The 27,796-nt window shown below is 44.3% G+C and overlaps 1 protein-coding gene across 3 annotated transcripts in view; it reads right to left on the bottom strand.

Annotated features, from left to right (window-relative positions):
• Positions 1 to 5,995: 5,995 nt before the first annotated feature.
• The window catches only part of cylda (cylindromatosis (turban tumor syndrome), a), a 72,073-nt gene continuing 50,272 nt past the window's right edge, over positions 5,996 to 27,796 (bottom strand). For 2 of the 3 annotated variants that reach the window (XM_038806705.1, XM_038806704.1), the window contains exons 10-17: positions 27,025 to 27,147; positions 25,883 to 25,974; positions 24,136 to 24,202; positions 20,172 to 20,304; positions 19,239 to 19,347; positions 15,712 to 15,830; positions 12,762 to 12,978; positions 11,012 to 11,235 (exon numbers count right to left, since the gene is read on the bottom strand). In XM_038806705.1, coding sequence (XP_038662633.1) covers positions 11,051 to 11,235; positions 12,762 to 12,978; positions 15,712 to 15,830; positions 19,239 to 19,347; positions 20,172 to 20,304; positions 24,136 to 24,202; positions 25,883 to 25,974; positions 27,025 to 27,147 — 1,045 coding nt within the window. In that variant the 3' untranslated portion in view covers positions 11,012 to 11,050. Of the gene's footprint in view, positions 11,236 to 12,761; positions 12,979 to 15,711; positions 15,831 to 19,238; positions 19,348 to 20,171; positions 20,305 to 24,135; positions 24,203 to 25,882; positions 25,975 to 27,024; positions 27,148 to 27,796 lie in introns of all 3 variants that reach the window. The other variant, XM_038806707.1, reaches the window with a different exon arrangement.

The following is a 27,796-nucleotide window of genomic DNA, read 5'->3' as shown; positions in this document are numbered from 1 at the left end:
ACCTAAAGGTGTTCCCGGGGGGAGCCCGAACTTCCCTTCCAGCTCACCCAGGCTCGCAAACTGCCCGTCAACAAACAGGTCCCTCAACCTCCTAACATCTGCCCTTTGCCAACTCAGGAACCCACCATCAATCCTCCCTGGGACAAACCGGTGGTTCCCCCGTATCGGGGCCCCATCGAGGCCCCCACCTCCCCCCTGTGCCGTCTCCATTGCCCCCAAATTCTGAGGGTAGCCGCCACCACCGGGCTCATGGTATACCTTGTTGGAGGAAGCGGCAGCAGCGCCGTTACCAACGCCTCCAGGCCTGTGCCCACACAGGATGCCATCTCCATCCTTTTCCATGCTGCCCCTTCCCCGTCCATCACCCACTTACGCACCATTGCTGCATTGGCAACCCAATAATACCCACAGAGGTTGGGTAGCGCCAGCCACCCCCCTATCCCTGCCCCGCTCCAGAAACACCCTTCTCACCCTCGGGGTCCCGTGCGCCCACACAAACCCCGTAATGCTCCTGTTAACCCGCCTGAAAAAGGCCTTCGGGATAAGGATGGGGAGGCACTGGAACAGGAACAGAAATCTCGGGAGCACCGTCATCTTGACTGATTGCACCCTACCCGCCAGAGACAGCGGCAACATGTCCCATCTCTTAAACTCCTCCTCCATTTGCTCCACCTTGTGAGCCTTGTGAGGTTAAACTTATGCAAGGCCCCCCAGCTCCTGGCCACCTGGACCCCCAAGTACCTGAAGCTCCTTTCTGCCCTTTTTAGTGGGAGCCTACCAATCCCCCTCTACTGGTCCCCCGGGTGTACAACGAACAGCTCGCTCTTCCCAAAGTTGAGCTTGTACCCTGAGAAATCCCCAAATTCCCTGAGAATCCTCATCACCTCCGGCATTCCCCCCACCGGGTCCGCCACATACAACAATAGGTCATCCGCATAAAGAGACACTCAGTGTTCCTCCCCACCCCGCTCCAGTTTCTCGACTCCCTCAGCGCCATGGCCAGGGGTTCAATTGCCAGTGCAAAAAGCAGGGGGGACAAGGGACACCCCTGCCTCGTCCCTCGGTATAACCGAAAATACTCCGACCTCCTCCCATTCGTGGCCACGCTCGCCATCGGGGCCTCATAGAACAGCCTCACCCACCTGACAAACCCCTCTCCAAACCTTTCCAGTACCTCCCACAAGTACTCCCACAAGTACCCCCACTCAACCCTATCAAAGGCCTTCTCCGCGTCTAACGCCACCACTATCTCCGCCTCCCCTTCTACCGCTGCATCATTATAACATTCAAGAGCCTCCGTATGTTAGTATTCAGCTGCCTCCCTTTCACGAACTCCGTTTGATCCTCATGGATAAACCTGCGGCACAGACCTCTATCCTCGTGGCTAAAATCTTCGCCAACAGCTTGGCGTCCACATTTAAGAGTGAAATCGGCCTGTATGACCCACAATGCAGGGGATCCTTGTCCCGCTTAAGGATCAAGGAAATCAGCGCCCGAGACATCGTCGGAGGCAGAGCCCCCCCTTTCCCTTGCCTCGTTGAAGGTCCTAACCAACAGGGGGCCCAACAGGTCTGAATACATCTTATAGAATTCGACCGGGAACCCATCCGGCCCCAGCACCTTCCCCAACTGCATGCTCCCTATCCCTTTGACCAGCTCCTCCAGCTCAACCGGCGTCCCCAGTCCCTCCACCTGTCCCTCCTCCACCCTCGGGAATCTCAGCCGGTCCAAAAAGCGCCCCATCCCCCCCTCCTCCGCTGGGGGTTCGGACTGATACAGTTCCTCATAAAAGTCCCTGACCACATTCCCTCCCCTATCCTTAACTCCACCAATCTCCCTGGCCGCATCCCGCTTACGGAGCTGGTGTGCCAGCATCCTGCTCGCCTTCTCCCCATATTCATACACCTCTCCCTGTGCCTTCCTCCACTGAGCTTCCGCCTTTCTGGTGGTCAACAAGTCGAACTCAGCCTGGAGTCTACGCTCCTCCCTCAGCAATCCCTCCTCCGGAGCCTCCGCGTATCTCCTGACCACCCTCACCATCTCCCCCACCAGTCTCTCCCTGCTCTCTCCTCTCCCTGTGGGCTCGAATGGAGATCAACTCCCCCCTGACCACCGCCTTCAGCGCCTCCCAGCCCATCCCCACTCGGACCTCCCCATTGTCATTGGCCTCCAGGTACCTCTCGATACATCCTCAAACCCCCCGCCCACCTCCTCGTCCGCCAGCAGCCCCACCTCCAAGCGCCAAAGCGGGCGCTGGTCTCTATCCTCCCCCAGCTCGAGGTCCACCCAGTGCGGGGCATGGTCAGAAATGGCTACGCCGAATACTCAGCATCCTCCACCCTCACATTCAGCGCCCTACTCATAACGAAAAAACAATCCGGGAATAGGCCTTATGCACATGGGAGAAGTATGAAAATTCCCTGGCCCTCGGCCTCGCAAACTTCCATGGATCCACCCCTCCCATCTGGTCCATAAACCCCTCCCATCTTAGCCGCCACTGGCCTCCTACCCGCCCTGGATCTGGATCGATCCAGTGCCGGATCCAGCACCGTGTTAAAATCCCCCCCCCCATTATCAGGCCCCCCCGCCTCCAAATCTGGAATCCGGCCCAACATGCGCCGCATGAAACCCGCATCGTCCCAATTCGGGGCGTATACGTTGACCAGCACCACCCGCTCCCCCTGCAGCTTGCCGTTCACCATCACATACCTCCCGCCGCTGTCAGCCACCACATTCGACGCCTCAAACGACACCCTCTTCCCCACCAGGATCACCACCCCGTTATTTTGCATCCAGCCCCGAATGAAACTCCTGGCCTACCCATCCCTTCCTCAATCTAACCTGATCGGCCACCTTCAGGTGAGTCTCCTGATGGCCACATCCGCCGTCAGCCCCTTCAGGTGCGCAAACATGCGGGCCCGTTTGACCGGCCCATTGAGTCCCCTCACATTCCAGGTTATCAGCCGGATCAGGGGGCTACCTGCCCCCCTCCCCCGCCGACTAGCCATTACCCTTCCTCAGCTCGCGACGTGCCCTCTCCCCCGGCGGCAAATCCCCATCCCGGCCCCCTCTACATACTCCAGCCCCTTCTTGGCCATTCCAGCAGCAACCCGGTACCCCCCCCCCCCCCCCCCCCCCCACCCCCCCAGCTGCGTCACACCCTCCATTGCACTTCCTCAAGTCAGCTGACTCCTGCTGACCCCGGCCACTCCCGCCACTCCTCCGACCCCTCCCAGCGTGGGGCTTCCCCTCCTCCCCAGTGTCCACCAGCAGGATTTCCTCCTCCCCCTCCCGCTCTCAAGCGGGAAAAAGCCCGCGCTTCCCAGCTCCGGCCCCACCCCCGTCAATTCTCAGCGCGGGAAAAATCCCGCGCTTTCCACCTGCCCGACCCCACCTCCTCTAAAGCAGCTCCCTTTACCGGCCCGGTCCCCTCGCCGGGCCCCAACCCCCCTTCACACCATCAGCCCCCCACACTGCAGGTCTGCCCCCCTCCTCGAGCCCATCCAATAAACCCAAGCAGAAAACAGTGCCCCATCCGCCCTGAAAACAACGAAGATCCAGCATTAAACAGAGTACCCCCCCTCAAAATATAACACAGTTACATGCAGACTCCCGCACCCATCGCTCAGTTTGAGTCCAACTTCTCGGCCTGCACAAAGGCCCACGCCTCCTCCGGGGACTCAAAGTAAAAGTGTCGGTCCCTGTAGGTGACCCACAACCGCGCTGGCTGCAGCATGCCGAACTTCACTCCCTGTGCAGCACCGCCTTCGTCCGATTGTACCCGGCCTTCTTTGCCACCTCCACACTCTAGTCCTGGTAGATCCGTACCACTGCGTTCTCCCACCTGCTGCTCCGCTCCTTCTTGGCCCACCTGAGCACACACTCCCGGTCAGCAAACAGGTGGAACCGCACCAGCACCGCCCGTGGCGGCTCATTCGGCTTGGGTCTTCTTGCCAATATTCTGTGCGCCCCCTCCAGCTCCAGGGGCCCCTGAAAGGACCCAGCTCCCATCAGCGAATTTAGCATGATGACCACGTAGGCCCCCATGTCTGACCCCTCCAGCCCTTCCGGAAGGCCCAGGATCCACAGATTTATCCGCCTCGACCGGTTCTCCATCTCCTCGAACCTCTCCTGCCATTTTTTATGGAGCGCCTCGTGCATCTCCACCTTCACCGCGAGGCCCAAGGTCTCGTCCTCTCTTTCGGAGGCCTTTTGTCGGATCTCTCGGATCGCCACCCCCGGGCCGTCTGGGTCTCCAGCAGCTTGTCAATTGAAGCCTTCAACGGCTCCAGCATCTCCGCTTTAAGCTCCCTGAAGCAGCGCTGGAGAGTCTCCTGCTGCTCCTGCGCCCACTGCCTCCTGGTCTCCGCCATCTTGTGCTTCTTGCCCTCGCATCTGCTTTGGCGCTGCAACCACTTTCTTACTCGCCCCACTCCTGGTCCAGGCCATATACTACTGGGGAAATGTTGCTGACTCCTTCCCACGTCGGGAAACGTCGAAAAAGTACCGCTGGGGGCCCTAAAAAGAGCCCAAAAGTCCGTTCCTGGCAGGAGCTGCCGAACGTGCGGCTTAGCTCCGCATAGCCGCAACCGGAAGTCCCCTGAGGGATGAATTCTTGATTCCCCCATCAGTTATCAGCCGGTCGTAGATGATCCTCCCATGCAAGAGTCACAGAATGGTAACAGCACAAGAAGCTGCCATTTGGCATACCGTGTTGATGTTGACTCATTGGAGACCGATCAATCCCCTGGTGTGCCTTAGTTTGTCCCTAAATAGAAAACTATTATCCAGCAGTCTGCAGTGTATTGCTGCAACTTCCATTTCAGCAGCCTGTACGTGTAGCCTCTGGTGTGCGCAGAGGGTGCCTGCATAGAGGCCACTTGCGGACATGTTACATCATGAAGATGAGTAGGTAAACAGATTTTATGACTTATCTCGCCTCAATTCCACACACATGGGAACACCATGAATAGTGGTCCCTGCATCTGGAAACTACAGCAAATAAATTGCATGTCTCTAAAAATTGGAACTTTTGAATAAATTAGATAAAAGCATTAAAAAGCCAATTATCCTAGGAATTAATCCTAAATTAATTTCACAACTTTCACATTCTTGACTACAGCTGCAAACCTATCAGCAAGCAGTTAATGCTGAATTACTGTGACATTACCAAATGGTCTCTGTAACTATTCATTTATTTTAACTAATCACACTTACTAATTATTTGAATAATTAAGTGCTATGATTCCATGGTGAGTAAACAATTATTTGTTGTCTGACTTTAATAATAATTAGTCAATTCACTTCGTAGCTTGCGCATCCTACTGAAAGTTTGGTACTTTAAATATTGTTAGAATTGGAACTATGTGAACAAATTGATACAACACAAATTTAAATTTCCATTCCAGGCATAAGCTGATAAACCAGGTGATTGCTTTATGGTGAACTCTCAGTCAATAATCACTGGTGATCTCATTGTATTCTGCAAGTACATGCAAAGTTGACAATTCCACAATTATGGAACACAATTGACTTGTAGAGTTTGGTCCTTCAAACAGCTGGTAATATTAAAAAAATAGATTTAAAATCAATAGGAAGTTTGTTACAAAATCTATGAAAAGCCATTTTTTTGAATGATGCGATTCAAATAATAGCCTGAAGGTGGAGCCATAATTCAAATCATTACTAAAAGAAAATATACAAACTTGCCTAAACCTTGAAGTACATCACATAAATTGTTACAGCACAGGACACAATTTCATAAAGGACTCAATTCCCTCAACATTTTGCTTAAGTAAAGATTAATTACAACTTTTTGAACAAGTAATGTTTTGGGAAAGGATTGTACAACTTGGAAAGCTCATCCTCCCTTTGAATTTGAATATATTCTACTGCATGAAGTATTTTCCAAATAGGCTGCTCCACTCTCTAACTGTATGCATCCAAGAACAAATTTGATGCAATCAATGGAAAAAAAAACACTCCCACAAAGTGCTAAAACTATACATTTCAAACATTTTAATTTTGAATTGAACACTTGGTACAGAAGACAATCACACAAGCAAAGTAATGAAAAAAATCGACTTTGTTCCAAATAGACTTTGCAATCAGATTGGAACAAGGATCATTTAAAATTGTTCAAGTTATCAGAATTCAGTGCTCCTGTAATATGGCTGCAAAATACCATGCAAACATTTAGATTATCTTCTGTAAAGTCTGGAACACCGCCCTTCTTTTTCATTGCCCTCAAGTTTTGCACCTTCAAATCACCAAAAGCTATTTTGCCCATCCAAAAAAAGAGTCTTGAAAACTCAAAGGAATTGAAACTCATTTTAAAATAAAGGTTAACCAGGATCTGTAGTTCAAACTTAATTAACAAAACTGTAGCCTTAACTGCTGGTTGTTCTTTGATGGGAGGAGCAAATCACAACATTATAAACAGCATAACCCAATACGCAAATTGATGCGTGCTGTTACTGTCCTTGGTAGAAAAATAAACCAGCTGTGACTAAAAGTCACAATGTTTGAGTTCACCAATTGAGGACTTAAAGCTATACATTACAAAAGGAACTCTAAATTAAATGAATTGATGCAGTCAGATTGACAGCATGCATGTTACATATTTGAGCAGTTGTCACAGATGCTACATGTGCATTTACCAGACTCGAGGCATGAATTTACAAAAGCATACAAAATGCTAAATTATTTTTCTCAGTTCAGCACGAGATGGACTAAGGTACAATACAAATTCAAGTTATTTATTTCTTTAGGTTGTACAACCAAATAAATAAAAACATTAAACAAAATTCAGTTTCACCTCTTAAAATGCTGCTTCATTTTCCAATAGTACATCAGTTCTGTGTCATCATTCTGAACCAAGCTATTTAAAAAGAAATGCAAGGACTGAATGCACTGTAAGGCCAACTACACTGTTACCAGTCCCAGATTGGAAGCTGCAAAATCAATTCACAGCCAGCAACACCTGATTTATACCGACTGACTGGAATTGCTCATGCAAAGAGCCCTGCACATGTTCTAAAAAAAACTATCAATTTTAAAGTGCCTATGAGATCACTACTTTTAAATGCAGACTGGCACCACACTGGAATTACACACCACAGTGTCAAGGCCAAGTGATGCGAGAAAGTCTCTCAAAGGCTTCTCGTAGAACTGCACTAAGACTGGGACCTGGTTCCAATTAGGCTGTCACTTCTGAGCTACTGCAAAAAGGTTACTTCATTAATGATATAGAACTCAACTATGCTCTACATTGTATTGTGCTTCCATCAAATAAACAAAAAAAATAATTTTTTGTATCCTGTTTTTATTTGTCCCCTAGGTGAACCAAATTAACATGGAGGAATGAAACATTTTACCCATTCATTACCCAATCACAATAGCAGACAGCTTCTGGTCAGATAAAGCATGGCCCAATGCAAACTTCTTAGTCTAAAACACTGCAAGAAGCCACTCCCTGCTGATTTGGTCAGCTTACATTTCCCACAACTACGATCCACCCACTTAATATGACTTTAGAGTGTGGTTGCCGATTTGTGGCCTGCACCGAGTTGAAAAATTTGACAACAGGTAAAGGAGATTCACATGTGAAACATCCAATTTTCATGAAGAATTGACTTGAAAACTGACAGGTAGAAAATGCAAAATGAAAAACCGGATTCAAAAACTTTAAATTAAAAACTATTTCCCAGTTGTGCAAGTTAAATGCTGAACAATAATAAAACTGCATTCTGTTTTGGAACTTGCAACCAGGATAATTGACGAAATGTTAAAAAACAAAATGTACCCTGTCATACTTCATGGAATCTTTCTAGGAAACACACAGCAAAGTTAAAAAAATAATGGTAGTACATGGGAGGGAAGTTGAACATTTATGCACTGACAAGCACGTGACAATTAAGGTTAGTTTCCTTTTCTATTCTTCTGTTGCCTCCAATCAGCAAGTGGAACAGAAGGAGATAGACTTCTTCCAGGATTTGTAGCCCCACCAGGTTTGGATCAGCGGTCGTCTGGTCCTAAAATTGTGCTGCTGTCTGACAGGCTCTTTCTTGCAACAAGGTGCTTTTTCTGGTAGAGGGATGGGGTGGAGGAGCTGGCAGGGTTGCCCACCCGCAAGCGGGCTAGCCAATTTAATTAAAGTCTATTGCCAGAGGCCAAATAGAAAGATCCCTGAAGTGGCCGGGGCTAGTTTAGCTGCCTGAAGTTGGCCCCCCTGCTGGAAGGCAGGAGTGTAGTGGGGCATGTCGAGAGCTGTGGGCTGCGCACCTAACAGGCTTAGACACCCCAGGCTGCCTGGTGATTAGGTACTCCCAACCCCACAATGGTGGCCCAGCTGCAAACATCTTTTTGCACATTTGCTGGTATTTCAGATGAGAGATTAAACTGAAGCCACATCTGTCTGTCCAGTGGATGTAAAAGATCCCATGACACTACTTTGAAGAGGAGTCATCTCTGGTGTTCTGGCCAATATTTCCCTCTCAATCATCACCACAAAAACAGAATAACTTGTCTGTGGGAGCTTTCGGTGTACAATCGGCCATCGTGTTTTCAACAAGTGATTGCACGTCAAAAGTAATTAATTGACTGTAAAGCACTTTCGAGATGGCTGTGAAAAGCACTATATAATGCAAGTCTTTCTTTTGCTTTGTTTCAAATGTTTAAAAAGAGAGGTTGCCTCCATTTTGAGGTACCTTCTTCCTCTCTAAACTCAACTTCCTAAGTTCCAAAGGATAGTCTTTGAACTCAAAACGTTAACAGTTTCTCTCTTCACAGATACTGCCAGATCTGGTGGGCTTTTACAGCTTCTTCTATTTTTATTTTATGGCATCTTGCTTGTTGTTTTCAAGTGGAAAGGTCTCCGATTGGTCCTCCAGCTTTAAAGACCTGTCGAACATTCTGGATTTGACAGTGGGTCCACCCTCTGGCCTTTAATTTGTCAATTTGGGGAAAATCACAATGAGTCACTATTCACTAGACAGCGTGGACTTCGGGTTTCCATTTTAGCTGATGGTGGGATTAAGAAGCCCATGAGGAAAAACTCTGCCCTGGATCTTAAGCATACTCATGGTCGATCTTCACCATGTCTGGTGTATACATTTGTAGGGCTGTACTCCGCACAGCTCAACTCTCAGAAAGCAATGCTCAATCCAAAAACCAATCAAATCAGAGTGCAACTGTCTTGTTGGGAAAACCCTGAACCAAAGAAATGTCCAGTGCCTATTCTCCTTAAAGCAAACAAAACATCATCTTTCTTCATGCATAGCTCATTTTGTAACAAAATTTAGAATTACTGAAACTCCAAATGAGAAGGCCAACGGTGTATTCCCATGGTATCTGACTTACAAGGACATATTAAAAGCTAGGAGGTACTTAACTGAAATTAAAAAGAATAAAATAATGGAAATACTCCAAAGGTCTGGCAGCGTCCATGGAGAGAGAAATGGCATTAATGTTTCAAGTTGATGGCCTTTCTTCAGGTGCTCCAAATTGCTGCAAGTGAACATTAATACTTGGCTATTTTGCTGATTCCAGTTATTTCTTTTCAAGGACTATAGCAATACACTGTATTCTGATAAAAAAAGGCAGTTATAGATGCTTACCAACAACCAACCCAAGACTGGTTTAGCACAGTGGGCTAAACAGCTGGCTTGTCATGCAGAACAAGGCCAGCAGCGCGGGTTCGATTCCCGTGCCCGCCTCCCCGAACAGGCGCCGGAATGTGGCGACTAGGGGCTTTTCACAGTAACTTCATTGAAGCCTACTTGTGACAATAAGCGATTATTATTGTAGAATTATAAAGATCCCATACATGTAATATTATACTTTCAGACGGAATACAAATTGATTTTCAAAGCTAATGGGATCAGGTTTAGATAAAGGATCTGGATCGGCGCAGGCTGGGAAGGCCGAAGGGCCTGTTCCTGTGCTGTAATTTTCTTTGTTCTCTTTGTTCTAGTACAATCAGGATGAACCTGTTCATATATGATACCCAATTTTATTTTCCAAACTCTCTCTGATGTGTGCAGCAGAGTCCAAAGGTGAATTCAATTCATTAACTAGGTGCAGGAAAAGGGTTGCATACATTCTGCTCAGCAGTATTTTTCTTACTACTTTAGAGAAATAGCGTTCCTTGATTAACATCTCCGTCAGATACAGATTTTGTTGTGCAAGAATAAATAAGAAGAGAATTGCTTCCCATAGTGCATATTTTGCAATGATAAAAAATTAAAAGATAAAGAACAGATCTCTGCATTTTACTGTATTACCGATGCAAGGATCCAACCGATTAGGCCTCATCACAAATGAATAGAAAGATACAAACACTAAAAATATACTTAACTCAAGTGTTGCTGTGTCCCCGCATCTCATTCTCCCACAAGGTTCAAAAGGAGGGAAAATAAGAACTTGCAAAGACAAAACCCTATTCCAGTATAACCAAGATTTTTGAAAATTACAAGAGAATTGCAATAATGTTTTATAGGTGCACAAAAATATCTGATTCATACGTTCATAATACAGTGGAAAACAACATCACGAAACACACCAATATTGATCTACAGAAAAGAACTGTGACTCATGGGGGCTGACAATAAAAAAGAACTTGCATTTGTTAGAATGCAGGATTGCCACTGAGCAACATGTGCCAAATAGTTAACAGGCAAGTTAGGAGTTTGCATGTTGCAATTAGTCAACACTATTCCAATGATGTGTAGGTTAACAAAACAGTTTTCAATGTTAAATCTGTTAAAGCTGCAAAGGTATTCATTAACAAATCAGTACCTATATACTTCCCCCCCCTCCCACCAAAATGAAGAAAAAATTCATTATTCACACAAGAATTCCATTTTTAAACAGGCCTTAGTCCTACTTTTACACTCAACTACTGAACACTTAATACTAAATATATTCTACAGTGCAAAACATGTTACAGCAATACTTTCACTTTATTTTATGTAATTTAGAATTTCTTTTTTTAAAAGTGTAATAAATTAGTATCCGGGGTTCTCTCTTTAAGCACTGAAGGATTCACAGTCTATTTGTACAAACTCATAGTTGGGCTCTGGTACATGCACATGTATGCATCACATAGCAGTCTTCGTGCAAAGCCTTGGATACTTTTAGGATCCAATCCATGTAGCTCCTCTGGTGACATTTTTAAATATTCTCCTATCTCAGGACACTGAGTCACCTGAGGGATGTTGTAACCGTTCTGCCCACCTACAAAAAATAATCAAACAACGGTTTTAATTCTAATGCTTTCTAAATCATATCCTAAAAAGAAAACAATATGCAGATTATGTAGAGTGCAATTAATTTTAGATCTGGAATTTCAAGAAAATCAGTTCAACTTGAATTCAATTCAGTAACCGGACAATTTACTTGCCAATAAAAAAGTACATCTACATGACTAAGTTTTGAAACATCTACATTAAGGGAAGATTTAAAATCAGTGAGGATATATCCCCACCCAATAGTTAGCATGATGAAAGCAGCATTGATGAGCAACTGCGAATGTTGGAATGGTGGTGGTGGTGGGGGGAATAGAATCGGAATTTGGTTGCTACAATGCATTTATTTTTATTTCAGTAAGATATTCACAGGGTATCAGTTCCCAATGCACAAATCTAAGTGAACCCTGAACCGATTGAAAGTCAGGTGAAAAGACACGCAAATGCTTTTATTAAGGTGTTGTGTCTTCATTTAAGCATTTTATCTGATGATGTGCAACTGCTTTCTAGCTTATGCAGTTTAAAAAATATATATATTTCATGCAATCTGAACATCACCGTTAGGTCAGAAATTGTTGCCCATACTGCATTGGTCTTTAACCCAATGGTTTGCTCAGCCTTTTCAGATGGCCATCAATAGTCAATGACATCGCTGTGCATCTGGAGTCACATGTAGGCCAGAACAGGCAAGGAAGATTTATTTCATTAAAAGGACATTAGTGGACCGGATGAGTCTTTATGACAACCAATGACATCTCAGAAGTACTTCTTTGGCTGTGAAACTTTGAAACATCCTGAAGATTTGAGATTCGAACAGTGCTATACAAATGTACACCCTCTTCCATGGTGGGAACAGACAAATTAACCAAAATGTAATCTTTAAGCAAGTGGGGGACAATCCCATTATTTTCCAAAGTATTCTGATTTGCACGGATGCACACATCGGATGTTCTGTGATATATTAAAGGCATTTGAATTCCTTGCAACATTCACAGAAATAAAAGTTTTTATAACTATAATTTGAGTTGTGCAGAAGTTTGCAGCAGGTTCAGTGACTTAGCAGGATCCTGTGCCTCAGTGTTGTGATCAAATGAAAGCTTTTCCTGCATTTACAGTACTGTCTTAAAGACAAGTTATGCAGTACGCTCTTAGCATTTTGCAACCCAGTGCATATTATAATATATTTTAGCATGTTAAATTGCTTACAGTACCAGAGAAATGTCAATTACCTGAGACTTAACTAATTTTTAGCAGTCAGCTCTCCTGTGCAATTGACTAAAAATGCTCATGAAATAAAAAATACAACTAAACAAATTAGATAAAAATAGAACAAAACCCATTTGTAGATTCTAGTTAACGCAAATAAAACTTTGGTGTTACATTGCCTCTTATTATTTGCGACACAGAACATCTCTGGACACAAATTCTGGTTTTCAACACAATGGCAACATCACACAAACAGCACAAAACAGTGAAGGCACAAAATAAATACAGGTCATGAAATTTGCACCGTACCATCTCGATCTGCCATGCTGTCAAAAAACAACCAGGCGGAGTCATCTGGGCCATATTTGACAAAAGCCACATAATGACTAGTCTCTATACAGAGCACAGCAAACAGTTTCATCGTCTGTCTGGGTACACAACACTGCCTCCAGGCATAGTCAGCCATCTGTTCTGGTAGAGTTACTTTTCTCTGCTTATGTCCTTGTCTCTTAGGATGGAGATGTACCTGGAACAAAGAACGGCATCAATGCAAGCTTAAGACACCATTATAATAATCTTCTGCAAAGTTCAGAGTCTGAGCAGCCAAAGGTTCAAATACTCAGATTTGTCCAAATTACTTGGGCATCACTGGCAAGGCTGGATTGAATGCCCAGCTTTTCTTTTAAAACAAACACAGCTAAGTGGTTTGCCAGGTCACGTCAGAGGGCAGTTTAAGAGTCAATGACATTGGTGCGTGTATAAAAGCACCGGAGGCCCGAGAAGGTAACATTTATTTTGTTAATGTAAAGACCGCAATGCAGCTTACGACTCAAAAGGTCCACCGGAAATGCCAGTCCCAGTTTAGGCCGGCTTTTAGAGGGCGAGTTTACGAGCACCAGCTGGGCGGATCTCCATCGACTAGCGGAGAAGCTCTTATTCTACGAGTCCCATGGGGAGATTGATCAACGTGTCCCAGTGTGTCTCATGAGGGTTATTATAGTGTCCAAACCGGAATTGGATACAGGCCAAATCGGGTAATTTTCCTTCCCCACAGACATTGGTGAATCAGTTAGATTTTGCTAACAATTTTACAAATTTATATTCATTCTTATGCTGGTATTTTTAAGTTTGAAGAGAAGGAAGGAAGAATTAAAAGCAGCCATATAGAATGGTTACAGCACAGGAGGCAGCCATTTTGCCCATCGGGTCCATGCCAGCTCTCTGCAAGAGCAACTCGGCTAAGTTCGACTTCCTGATCTTTGCCCTGTCTTCATGCAATTTTTCCTCTCTCCAGATCATTATCAAATTCTCTTTGGAAAGCCACGATTGAATCTGCCACCACCACACTTTCAGCAGTGCATTCAAGATCCCAACCACTCAATAAAAATATTTTTCCTCATTTTATATTGTGTGGATAATTTAGATCTAATCCCATAGAAGTTTAATGTAATAACCTCCAAATGATTGGACAATTTTCCTTTCAATCAGTTTGAATAAATGTCCTGAAATGGTTAGGATTACCCTTCTCAAATCAACAGTAGGAGAAACAAGCACAGGAATCACCAGATGTTGGCAAGAGGATAATGGCGTTCCCACTGGCAATGTTCCCCCCCCCCCCCCTCCCCCACCCTATTGTTGATAAAAAAAATCCCGACATGTTTCATCAACAGACTGAGAAATTCTAACAGCACATTGCCACTTTTCAAAACAACTCTGCAAGACCCAGTTTAGCTTGTAAAGTAATTTGATTTTCATGCCAATACTAGACAACCAAACATCATTCTGGAGCAAATAAGTGATCAGTCGAGACTTGAAGACTTGAGGCTATCATTTACTGAACATTAATGGGGCCAATAGATATGTGCAGCTAAATTAAATTATTCTGGATTTGTAAAGTGTCCTGTTACTAGAATACTCAACCCAACAGGTGACATGTTCATTAATTAATGGTATTAATTCAAATTAAATTTAGATTTAAAATAAATTAAGAGAATATGGGCAAAATGTTAGATCACAGTAGATAAATAAATTGGGCACATTTTGCTACAAAGAAGAAAGGTTGAGTGGTGATATGATTGTATAAGGTCTAATTAATACAGGCATGACAAGTTATTGCACTTTGTCCAGAACTGTAAAGCATGCACTTGGAGGGGCCAATTCAGAAATAATCTGCAGAAACAATGCGCGCGATTCACCTGGACAAAAGTCTGGTTTTGTGTGTGTTTGGCAGGGTGTTTCTTAGCAGCTGCAATGCACATAATGATACCGCAATTCAACGAGACGTAGCCGTTTTTTGGGCCTCAGGGAGTTTCTCTCCGTGGAGGCCACAGTTAGGTAGATTTCTTGCACTGAGGAGCTGAGCTCGCCATCAGGACCGGTTCCTCACAGATCAGGTTGCACATGGCTGCCTCGATGTCTACACACAACTCCTCCCCTTCACCCTCCCAAACTTTTTATTGGTCCTCTCAAACCCCCTCTCCCTTCCTTTCATGGGCATGGCACCCCCATGCCCTGACCCCCGGCAGTGCCAACCAGGCACCTAGGCAGTGCCAGCCAAGCACTCTGGGAGCTCAGTGGCCTGCAAGATTTGTTCCCCCCGCCAAGGTACCATCACACTTGGTCCACATTTGTGGAAACTGGTACTAATTGGTGCCCGGTTGAGGCCTCACAGATGTGCCCATGAACTCTCGGCTGCCAGGCGAATATGGCATCTGGATATTTAAACATCATTATCTGTATCATGCCCAGCGAGGGCGAGATCCAGATCATGCCGGCGCAGAGATGTTTGGGGCTCTCCGATGATTCACTGCCGTGACGCGGTGGGAAAATTGCGCGCAATTTTCCAATGAACAAGTGGTCAATCAATGGAAAAGGTTTGCTAGGGAGGTGGTAGAAGCAGTTGATACTAATTCAAACGTAAATGAGATCTTTTCTGAAAATACCAGTTTGTAGTACAGAATTGGGAAATATCAGACAAGTGTAATAGTAAAGCTTGGGAGGGACAGCTGACATTGGAGCTATGGTTCCAGTGTGCACTGGGATGGTACAATGCAACAATATCAAGATGAACCATGGCCTATTATGTTGTCTTGCAATTTCTATGAAGGATATAAAACAAAATGATCAGCTTGAACATAATCATAGCAATTTCTTCAAGGGGAAAGTGAAAATGTTATTGATAACAGATGTCTATTCTGGTGAGCATGGAGTCTTGCATTTTGTAATGGAATTTCTATTATCCACCAAGAAAAATACCTACTTGGGTAGTACAAGCTTTGCAGAACTGCTTGATTTTTCCAGCAGTTATATCAATGTCCTCATAACATTCTTTGCATTCATAAAGTGCAAGACCTCCACAGATACGACAGTCTCTGGGTGCTAAAATAAAAATACAATCAGCTTGTTGCACCATACTTTTAACTGATTTTATATACGTTTCATGACAAGAGTTTGAATATTTCAGTACTCTTTAAAATGCTTCAGCCAAAACATTTATATCCACATATTCATTTCCACAGAATTTGACAAAGGAATTATATGACTGCAACACAGAATCATAGAATTTACAGTGCAGAAGGAGGCCATTCGGCCCATCGAGTCTGCACCGGCCCTTACAAAGAGCACCCTACTGAAGCCCATATATCTACCATATCCCCGTAACCCCCCACTTAACATTTTTTGGACACTAAGGGCAATTTAGCATGGCCAATCCACCTAACCTGCACATCTTTGGACTGTGGGAGGAAACCGGAGCACCCGGAGGGAACCCACGCAGACACGGGGAGAATGTGCAGACTCCGCACAGACAGTGGGGGAATACTATAAAACACTACCCTCTACACTCTCAGAGTTCAGTCAATAAATGTCCAAGAGGCACATTAATGAATGATACACAGCAGCTGTCAAGTTCCAGATAGGTGTTGTGCAAACTAATTTCAGCTGGATTGAACATGAAAACATTAGGACTTTCTCGGTGCACTTCGGAGGGAGAGAAGAAAACTAGGAGTCGCCAAGAGACATTAGGCTTTACGGCAAAGAGTGAATGAGCCACAATTTCTTTCAGTGCAACCAAAAGAAAATCTGTTCTCTACCTTGTGCAAGTAACTACATGTCTCTGGCTCCAATTCCATTAACCAGTCAGGCTATATCATTCTATTTGAGCAATCTTCTCAAGTCTCATGACCGCATATGTAGAACATAGAACATAGAACAGTACAGCACAGAACAGGCCCTTCGGCCCTCAATGTTGTGCCGAGCCATGATCACCCTACTCAAACCCACGTATCCACCCTATACCCATAACCCAACAACCCCCCCCCCCCCCTTAACCTTACTTTTATTAGGACACTACGGGCAATTTAGCATGGCCAATCCACCTAACCCACACATCTTTGGACTGTGGGAGGAAACCGGAGCACCCGGAGGAAACCCACGCACACAGGGGGAGGACGTGCAGACTCCACACAGACAGTGACCCAGCCGGGAATCGAACCTGGGACCCTGGAGCTGTGAAGCATTTATGCTAACCACCACTTTCTATTCTTCTGACACCAAGACTGCCTTGTCTTCTACTTTAGTAACGATGGCAGATCTTCCAGCTACTTTGGTATTTTCCCTTAAAACAACTTTGCTTTGGCTGTCAAAAGCATGAGGAATGTGCTAAAAGTGGTAGCTGTTTTATGGAATAGCTGCCAACAATCTTTAGATTTACAGACGAAGAGGAGCTAATTTGCAGACATACCAAGCACTGTCAACACCATCTTCTGAAGAGGAAAAAGTTAAGTAGGGTACTTCTGCTTCACTTTATTTGTTCCAAAAACCAGAAGGGATATCGTGGCATTGCTAAAGAGTACCGTTTCCATACAAACTATTTGGCTCAATGACATGATTGTGGACGTGATAATAGTTATTTCAATTAACCTTTCGTAAAAATTAATTTACGGGACGTGGGTGCCGCTGGCTAGGCCAGCATTTATTGCCCACCCCTAACTGCCCTCGAGAAGGTGATGACGAACTGCTGGCGTCCCTGAGGTGTAGGTACACCGCAGTGCTGTTAGGGAGGGAATTCCAGGATTTTGACCAGAGACATTGAAGGAATGTCGATAAATTTCAAAGTCAGGATACTGAATGGTTGGAGTACAACTTCCAGGTGGCGGGTTCACTGATATATGCTGCCCTTGTCCTTGTGAATGGCAACGGTCATGGGTTTGGAAAGTGCTGCCGACAGAACCTTGAGTGAGTTCCTGCATCTTGAAGAAACTAATGACAAATAGTCTGAGTAACCAAGTTTGTATGTGCAATGTTGGATTTGTAGCTGTCAGCTACCTGGACAGATAACTGCAATGGTGCTGATGTTGGTTGAGGATAAATATAAGGGAGGACAGGACATTGGGGTGGCATCTTCTAAAATATCTTAATAAATGTCAAAGCAACACAAAATATGTGCTACTGAAAGTACAGAATTCTAAACAAATCAATACATTAGCATGATGGACTTACTGTTTTAGTGGGCCAACTTTGAATGGCAACAGAATAATACAAAAATAGCTGAAAACAGAAATTGACTATCAAGTTGTTTAAATTGAGGTGGGGGAAATAGGAATCTCTAGTCAAAAATTGTGTGTCCTACGAAGTAATCATCAGAAATGATTCTGGGTTTTAGGTATTTTCATCTACTGACGAACATGCTGTTTTAAAAGGGATCTGCACTGGATTGTAATTTGATTTCTTGCGAAGTGGTGCTCCCTCAAGTGGCTGCTAGCTATATCACAGTCGAAACTTTGTAAAGCAATGAAGAATTGTCACCTTTGCTTGCTTTAGGTGGCTGTGTTCATGTTATCATCAATAAGATCTTAAAAACCCATCAGACAACACACATCAGACACCAGACCATCCACAGCCAGACTCAGGTGGAAAATAAACGATGAAAGACAAGAATTCAGAAGAAGGGAGCTGTCGAGGCAAGTGTGAGATGAAAATCAACGCAAACATTTTTAAGCTTTGTTGCTGAGGGAAGGGTATAACTTGTACAAAATTGAGTCATGGAAAACTGTCATTACTCTCAAATGAAAATGTAGGCAGCAGACACAGGACTGAATGCCCCAGTAGTTTATAGAGACCAGCAGCAGCAGAAATGATATAATATTAACCATAAAAGTGGTGGAGCTGCTGAATTGGAATTGTTCAATATTGGAGCAATAACCTCAGATAGCTTCTAAGAAAATGGACAAAAAAAAAGGACCACAAACAGAAAACTAAACTTCGCTCAGGATACTAAGTTATGTGGAGACATATAACATTCATAAAGAGATGCTCAGACTCAGCGCCAGGGTAATAAAGTGGCAAATGGCATTCAAATGAACATGGGTGTGTGCTAAAATAATATAATGGTCTACTCAAACGAGGATAAAACCATACAACAAAGATAAATAATTGCAAGAAACAAAGCAAAGGGTCCCAACTCTTGTACTTTAGAAAGTACAATGGTTCGCTCTTCGGAATATCCGTTCCAAGAAATCAAAATGTTAAGTTTAAGCATTTAACCTTCAATTAAAAATGTTTTGATGATTATGCTTATTCACAGTTTAGCACTCTTGAAAAGGAGCGGCAAATCTGAGTAAATTACATTGATGCAACATAATTAATAGCCTGGGTGGCTTTTGAGGAGGAAGACTCCAAAGACCCAACAGAAAAAAATGCTGAGCAGGCCAAATAGTTTTCTAATAGTAACACCGAAAGAAGCAATTAATTCTACATCATTTAAAGTGCAGTAAAAATGTTACTTACTGTCTTCTAATAAATCTGTGATATCCAGTTCCAAAGATGGAAATATCTTATTGAACAACTTGAAATCTTTTCCGAATCGAGGCATCTGAACTATGAGACAGGAGGGCGCCTAAAAAGAAAAATCAGACAAGCACAGGCATTTTGGTTAGTCATCTTATTTGTTAAATTCAAAATGAATTTCAAGCTCAACTGAACTTTCAAAGTTTTATATAATTTACCTATGAGAACTGAAGCAGTCTAGTTGTTTTAACATGACAATATGATGCAAAGGACTTATGGTGACCAGCCTTTCTCAACACTTTGCATTTCCTCTGTTCAATATCCACTAATTCATTTTCAGTAAAAAAATTGACTTTATTGCAGTTTGCAAACAAAACTTAATGAAAGCAATTATATAATCCCATCTCTAATTCAGAGGGGCAAATATCCAATCCAGTTTTCCTCCGTTAAAAATGCATTTCTGACACAGGATGCTTGATGATTACCTTCACAGGGAAACACAACTGTTTATTTAACCTCAATATAATACTGTAAATAAAGTCTTTGTCCTCCAACATGAGCAGTTCCTTATTTAAATCTATTTCTCTACTACGAAAAACCCACAATAGCAGTGCCAATTCTCCACTGTATTCCTGGTTACTAGCTCTCTTCAGACCCACCCGTTTAACTTTAGATTCCGGTTGCTTGCGTCAGCATCTATGTTACTGACATGGGTTTTGTCTAATTTAAATGCAGGTCAAGAAACTTAAAGTTAGGCTTGGCTTTTCCATGGTTAGTAAGACAGACGAGTACTGGTAGATCCAAACTGGACACACAAGTAATGAAATCCAGATTAATCAAGAGAATGAACATTTTATTAATTTCCCTGCATACAAAAGTACAAAATGAAATTTTGTTATGCAACTCCAAGATATTGATTTAAATATCACATACCTCAGCAAATTTAAGGTCACTAGTAATAAAGGACCATTCAAGTAACTGCTGAATTGTTGGGACTCCAACATTTTCATTTTTATCCATGAATATTTGGTAAAAGAAACAATCTTGCACTTTTTGTCCTGCTGATCTGTGTTGGAACAAGTGTTAAAAATGAATTCCACACAAAATTTTGCCCACTTAGTGGTGTAGCAAGTAAATATGGCACCGTGAAATATAAACAACGATTGCTGGACATGCTATAGAAGCACACAAATGCATTAGTATCCCCGTATAACGTTGACAACTGGAGATACTCATATGGTTTTTAGGTGAAGACCTTCCTCCTGCTGGACAAGACGAAAAAAGGTGGTGTGGAGATCCAAATATTGCATGCTGTATTAATTTTAGAGCAAGGTTTTTGGCTAGGTAGTATGATAATCAAAAGGCAGAACAGGCAGGATCTTGACAGGTTTGTAGGTTTTAGTTCAGAAGGCCAATGAGACATGATATGCACTGATTGGTTCATGGGTATTGCGTGGATTTGGCTCGGGGTGTAGGGAACTCTGGCAAAGTCTCATTTTCTTTGGCCATTCCTGGTTACCCAGAGATGATGGCATTGTCAGTTTGTGAATTTCTGCAGTTGTTCCACTGATGGGGCACCACCGTAATGAGTGTAGGATTTCAGAATTCTGGCCCAGAAATAATAGGAATAGTGATAATATGGCCAGTGAGGATGATGTGTGACCTGGAGGGGAACTTGGGAGACAGCAGAGTTAGGGGCACAGGAACAGGATTAGGCCATTTAGCCTTGTGTGCCTGACCCACCATTGAGCAATATTATCGCTAATCTGTGACCTAACTCTGTATAACCTACTTCAAAAATTTTCAATTGATTTAGTGTCAGTTACCATTTGCGGAAGGGAGCTCCAAGATTTCATATTTCACTCCTGAAAGGTCTGCCTCCAATTTTCCGACAAGGACCCCTGGTTCTAGACTAAACTAGCACAAATAATTTCCCCCAATCTGCTCTGTTAGCCTTAACTTTCCAAATTCTTTAAGGATACAACCCAATTCTTTTAACTAATCTTCGTAGCTTAACGTTTGGGAGTCCAGGTATCATTCTATTAGATCTACGATGTTCTGGTCAAGAGTTATCAATCTGAAACTTTAACTCTCTCCACAGATGTTGCCAGACCTGCCGAACATCTCCAGCATTTTATTTTATTGCAGAAGGTGAATGATGCGTACGTTCAACAAAGTGCTTTGTGCATTGGAAGTCTATCAAAAGTCAGTGTTCAACTTCAAGGAGGACTCTGGCACCAACTTGGCACAGGACTTTCATGAATACAGAGCCCATCCTTCTCTGGATTGAAGTGTGGCCAATTCCATCAGTGCACTTGTGGAACCAGCCATGAAGCAGTGTCCGCCAGCCAATGTCTCAAGTTTCCATTTCCGCACAAGCAATTTCTACCAAAAGTTTAAGTGCTACAATAGAAGCTTGGACTGGCACCCTTTCTGCCATGCAAGCTCAGATGGTTGCCATCAGGACTGTGGACATCAGCGTTCAAAGGGGTTTGCAGTGTGTTGCATCAGTCCAGCAATTTATTTTCCAACAGATTACTGGGTGGCTAAGCTTACTGGGTGGCTGAGCCACTGCTCCGCAGGAGTTGCAGTAGTTAAATTGAATACATGATGACACCATCCATGCTCCCATCCCGCCACTTCACCAGCAACCTTACTGCTACCGTCAATGAAGCAGCATAGACTGCTGCCACCCTTGCCTAGATATTGCAGCCGGGACTTTCATGCTCAGAGCTGTTGAGGTTATCCTCAAGGCCTGGGTCTCCTACAATGAAATCCTCCAACCCGTCACCCAGCAGGATGTAGTCACTAGGGTGGTACTGCCTGCCTGCTTACCATTGGCTGGGGACTAATGACAATCCCACAATCCTGTGGGAGTATGAGCTTCCCCAATGAGGGGGGCAGAGAAATCATTAGCAGACTCCCTGCATAAATAAAGCTGGCTAGTTTGGAACCAGCAGACAGAGAGGCTAGCTGCAAGGGAAGTTGCTGCTGTTGTATATATATATGATGTGGAGATGCCGGCGTTGGACTGGGGTGAGCACAGTAAGAAGTCTTACAACACTAGGTTAAAGTCCAACAGGTTTGTTTCAAACACGAGCTTTCGGTGCGCAGCTCCTTCCTCAGGTGAATTCCTTCACCTGAGGAAGGAGCTGCGCTCTGAAAGCTCGTGTTTGAAACAAACCTGTTGGACTTTAACCTGGTGTTGTAAGACTTCTTTATATATATGTTATTGTAACTAAATGTTATTTCTTTGTATCCTGAAGACTCGTGCTGGATTCTTCGTGTCCCTCACAAAACTCTCAAACTTGCATCCATAGCGCTCAATGCGAAGTTCAAGTTTGTATTCTAAATGAGGTTTGCTTTAGAGGAAGCATTCTTGTCCCTGGATCAGGTGGTCATGAGTATAATGCCCACTACAGGGTTTGGTTATTTAATCTAGGCTGGCATTTCAATGCAATACCAGACAAGATACATTCCTATTGACAAAATGTTTGAAGAGTTAAATCTCGGGCGGCACGGTGACACATTGGTTAGCAGTGCTGCCTCACGGCACCGAGGTCCCAGGTTCGATCCCGGCCCTGGGTCACTGTTCGTGTGGAGTTTTCACATTCTCCCCGTTTCTGCGTGGGCCTCATTCTCACAACCCAAAAAGATGTGCAGGGTAGGTAGATAATTGCCCCTTAAATGGAAAAATAATAATTGGATAGTAAAATAAATCTTTTTTTTTAAAGTTAAATCTCTGCCCACTCATGAAAAAGCAAAACGTGGAAAACAGCAGACTTGGGCCAGCAATCATCTTTCAACTGTCACCAAAACAGATTAGTTGGTCATTCTATTTATTTGCCATGCAGAAACCAGCTGCTATAATTGTCTACATATTAACAGTGAGGCTGTTTTTCCAGCCACATTTGGAACATCTTCAGGGAATGAAAACGCAATACAAAAGGAAAGATTTTTTGTTTCTTTATGGCTACATCTGTTGAGACAAAACTGGACAGGAAGTTTTCAATCATGAAGCTAGTGTCTTGACCACATGCTAGTAATTAAATCATTGACTGGGGGGTTTCCAATTCTATTTTCATCAAATCAGATTTTTCTCAATCCCAAACACTTGGGGCGCGATTCTCCGCTCCCCACGCCGGGTGGGAGAATCGCGGAAGGGCCGGGCGACTCACGACACGCTCCCCTGGCCCCCCCCACGATTCTCCCACCCCCCGCTTGGAAGAATCGCCGCTCGCCGTTTTTCAGGGTGACCGGCGATTCTCCGGCCTGAATGGGCCAAGCGGCCTTCCGTTCCCGACGGCGCCAACCACACTGGTCGCTGCCGTCGTAAACATGGCGCCAAAGGCTCGTTTGAAGCTTGTGGGGGCGGAGAAGGGAGTGAGCATCACGGCCATGCTCGGGAGGGGACTGGCCCGCGATCGGTGCCCACCGATCGTCAGGCCGGCGTCGCCAAGCGACGCACTCTTTCCCCTCCGCCGCCCCGCAAGATCAAGCCGCCACGTCTTGCGGGGCAGCGGAGGGGAAGACGGCAACCGCGCATGTTGGAGCCGTCAGCCGTCATGACATCAGCCGCGCATGCGCGGGTTGGAGCTGGCCAACCTGCGCATGCGCAGCTGACGTCACATAGGCGCCGCCGTCGCGTCATTCTCGGCGCGCCGCCTTGACGCAGGTATCAAGGCCCGGCGGCCGAGATTTACGGCGCGCCGCTCCTAGCCCCCCAGGTGGGGGTGAATTAGGTGTGAGGAGTGGCCTCCGAGGCCGTCGTGAAACTCGGCCGAGTTCACGACGGCCTTCCCGATTTATCGCGGGAGCGGAGAATTCCGCCCTTGAAATTTCGATAAGATTTGTAGCACAAAAACCCTTCAGTTGGCCCTGTTAAAAGTTTGCTTACCTGATTTTCAACAAAGGTTCTACCTTTAATATATGATGAAACAATATGTTGAGAAATTCTTCAGGATCTATAAAATTGGAAATTTTGGTCAGGTAGACAAACAAACAAATCCCCGAAGACGTGTCTTATTGGCATTATAGAACACTGTAAATTTACAAAATATTTGATCAGCAATGAATTATGAAAGATGTTCTCTATCGGCTCGAGATATAAATAAATTAAATTTAGATACCCAGTTTTATCATTTCCATTGTAGACGGATTGTCATCAGGTCTGGGGTAAGCAATACTGTGGATCAAGATTTGGGACAATATATTCTTGAAACTTCTCAAACCACCATCTCAGGCATTTATTAAAATAGATCCCTCTTTGGTTGGATGGGGCAGTCTACAGACTTCTCAGGATTTGTTTAAATTTTAAATTGAGACTTCAAAAGGAAATTATTCAAATTTGGCATGCCCAAACCAGCAACTTCAGATCAAGTTCATAACACAGAACTGAAAATTTACAATAATTCAAAAGCAAATATTCTGATAGAGGATGAATCATGGTAACTTTACTATACACCAGGCTATAATGACTTAGCGATCATGAACAAGACTGGTGCAACTAACCGAAACTAACCGACTTGGTTTAAAAAAAAGAAACGGCTGCTAATAGAAAGATATCTGTGGAATCCAAGCTTAGAAACTTCCCATTTAACCCATCAAACATGTGTCACTTTTATTATAAAAGTATGGCCCTTGACTACAACTCTTCCATGACAGGAAGAGCTTATAGTTTGTCTGTCCATTTCATGGTCACCCGAGATGCTGTGGAGAAATTAGATGCCTCAGCAACAGATCTTAGTAGGCAGTCGTGCTTTTTAGATGAATTGGACATTCTGAATTCTCCCTCAGTGTACCCAAACAGGTGCCGTAGTATGGTGACTAGGGGATTTTCACAGTAACTTCATTGCAGTGTTAATGTAAGCCTACTTGTGACACTAATAAAGATTATTATTATTATGCGATGTTTTCCCTGGTCTGGGACTCATCGAATCAATTACACCTTAGGTTGGCCCTCAGCTTCCATTCATGGAGCAGGTGGTCAGATTATCCACATCATGTGTGGATTAGTTTGAGCACTGCCACCATCTTTGAGGGAGATTTAAGTCAGGACCTCTACCGTTGTGTCAGTTATGAATGGTTTTTTGTTTATGCAGCATGTGTCCCAAGATGCCCTCCATCCAGGTAGTGGGTTGGTGCCAGCTACATGAGTATTAGCTGTGGCTTCCCAGACTTTGGGGAGTTGATGATAACCTACTTGTGGTCTTCCTGTATGTGCTACTTCATCGAGAACTTGCCAGTTAATGTCACCAAGATAGCCACGGTTTGAAAAGCTTGAAAGCATCAAATGTGTCAACCAAGGACCAACCAACTAATCAAAGTGGTCAAGCACTCTGGCCCAAATAGATCTTCAGTGTTGAGTTGATAAATACAAGTGTGAAATCTTGTCAAGTGAACCAAGAAATAAAATTATATGAGTGCTAAATAATTTCAGCTAAAATCCCTCTTTCCATATTTAAAAACAAAAATGCTAATTTATTTGAGCAGAGATAACTGTCACTAAAAAGTACAAAGAGGCATTTCAGAAAAATGTAGAAAGCATTGTCAAATATATGGTTCTATTGAATGATTGATGGGGGGGGGGGCCTATATGCAAACACACACAACCTGCAACCAGCAAAATACAAAAGATGACACACCTTTCTCTTCCGAAGTAAATCCTGAAGCTGCCTCGACCTTTTCAAGAATTCTTCGAAGTTTCATTATTTTAGTAGCACATACATACCCATGACTAAAAGGAGAAAAAGGATTTTTTTTTTGTAGCAATTAGAGAGCAGCAGTGTAACAAATAAAACACTACCTCAATAGAAACAAAATGAAGTTGTTTTGTTTGATTAATCTAAACATACATAACAGCACCCAGACAATTTGTATCAATTAAAGGCTTTAAAAAAATATATTTCCTAGTCCTCAAAAACCAGGGGTGGCATTCTCACCTACCCGGCGGGGCGGGGGGTTCCGGCGTAGGGGAGTGGCGCCAGCCACTCCAGCGTCGGGCCTCCGGAGCGCTTGGCACCACGTCGACTGGCGCGAAAACCGGCACATGGGGCCTTTCAGGCCCGCCGCCGGCCGAAAGGCCTTCGCCAGTTCGCGCATGCGCGCGGGGGGGATTCTCTTCTGCCTCCGCCATGGCGGAGGCTGTGGCGGCGGCGGAAGAGAAAGAGTGCCCCCCACGGCACTAGCCCGCCCACCAATCGGTGGGCCCCGCTCGCGGGCCTGGCCACCGTGGGGGCACCCCCCGGGGTCCGATCGCCCCGCGCCCCCCCCCAGGACCCCGGGGGCCCACTCGCGCCGCCGATCCCGCCGCCACCAGAGGTGGTTCAAACCACCGCGGCGGGAGAGGCCTCCCAGCGGCGGGACTTCGGCCCATCGCGGGCTGGAGAATCGCCGCAGGGGGCTCGCCGCTCGACGTGGCGCGATTCCCGCCCCCGCCAATTCCCGGGTGTTGGAGAATTTCTGCCACGGCAGGGGTGGGATTTTCAGTAGGGTCGGAGAATTTTGCCCCAGGGGTGCATTTTCTCCAACTCTGAAGTAAACTGATTTTGAAGGAATTAAGCCTCACTGATACTCCAATTTCTGGATAGGTACGCCCGATCACACAAAACATTCGCAAGTTAACAATCTAAAAAAAATTGCACTTAATTCTACGTCAGTCCAGGATTTCACCTTTTCCAGCTGGCCAATTATGTTTTAGCCCTCAATTATCTCCAAGTGCAAAATAGTAAAGTTGCTGTAACCATGGGTTTAGGTCATGAAATACATGAAAATACATGATACTTACTTTCTCAAAGGATTGACTATTTCTGTTCTCAACAAATCTTGGGTTTCGGTATAAAATTCAACATCATCCTTCTCTTTAGGCCTAAGCAATACAGTATCCAACACAGAGCTAAAAGCAAACATACTGTGGGGAAAATGTTAAACAATTATAAATGTTAAATGATTAATGATAATAAAACAGATTTTCTTCTTACTATTAGATAGAAATGCAATATATTATTAAATTCAAGTACCAACTGGCGAACAGTCAATTTTGGTCGACATTGTTCAGCCTGCCTTGTCTTGCCTGTTGGGTTACAGGTATAGGGTGGATATGTGGGTTTGAGTAGGGTGATCATGGCTCGGCACAACATTGAGGGCCGAAGGGCCTGTTCTGTGCAGTACTGTTCTATGTTCTATGTTCTAAAGTAATGAATGGGAGTATATAGAAGCTTTTACAATCGACGTAAAAAAAAGGAAGAGAGATTAGAAAAAGTAAATGGGAGTCCATTACCAGCAGAGAAATTGAAATGGGGATAAGAAAGTGGCAGAGAAATTAAACAAATATCTTATATCTGACTTCATAATGGAAGAGAAAAATAAACTCTCAAACACTGGGGAACCAAGGGAACTAGAGAAATCAGGAACTTAGGGATATTATTAATAAAGAAATAGTATTGGAGAAACGAACAAGACTTAATGACAAATATACTGAACCCTGTGCCTGACACGAGTAGAATTTTTTAAACTCAAGAATTCTCACCCATTGCAGTATAATATGGACAGAAATCAGA

The sequence above is a fragment of the Scyliorhinus canicula genome, chromosome 9, assembly GCF_902713615.1.
Source record: "Scyliorhinus canicula chromosome 9, sScyCan1.1, whole genome shotgun sequence".
Taxonomy (NCBI): Eukaryota; Metazoa; Chordata; class Chondrichthyes; order Carcharhiniformes; family Scyliorhinidae; genus Scyliorhinus; species Scyliorhinus canicula.
Note: the sequence above shows the minus strand (reverse complement) of the source record. Positions and strands in the feature narration are given on the sequence as shown.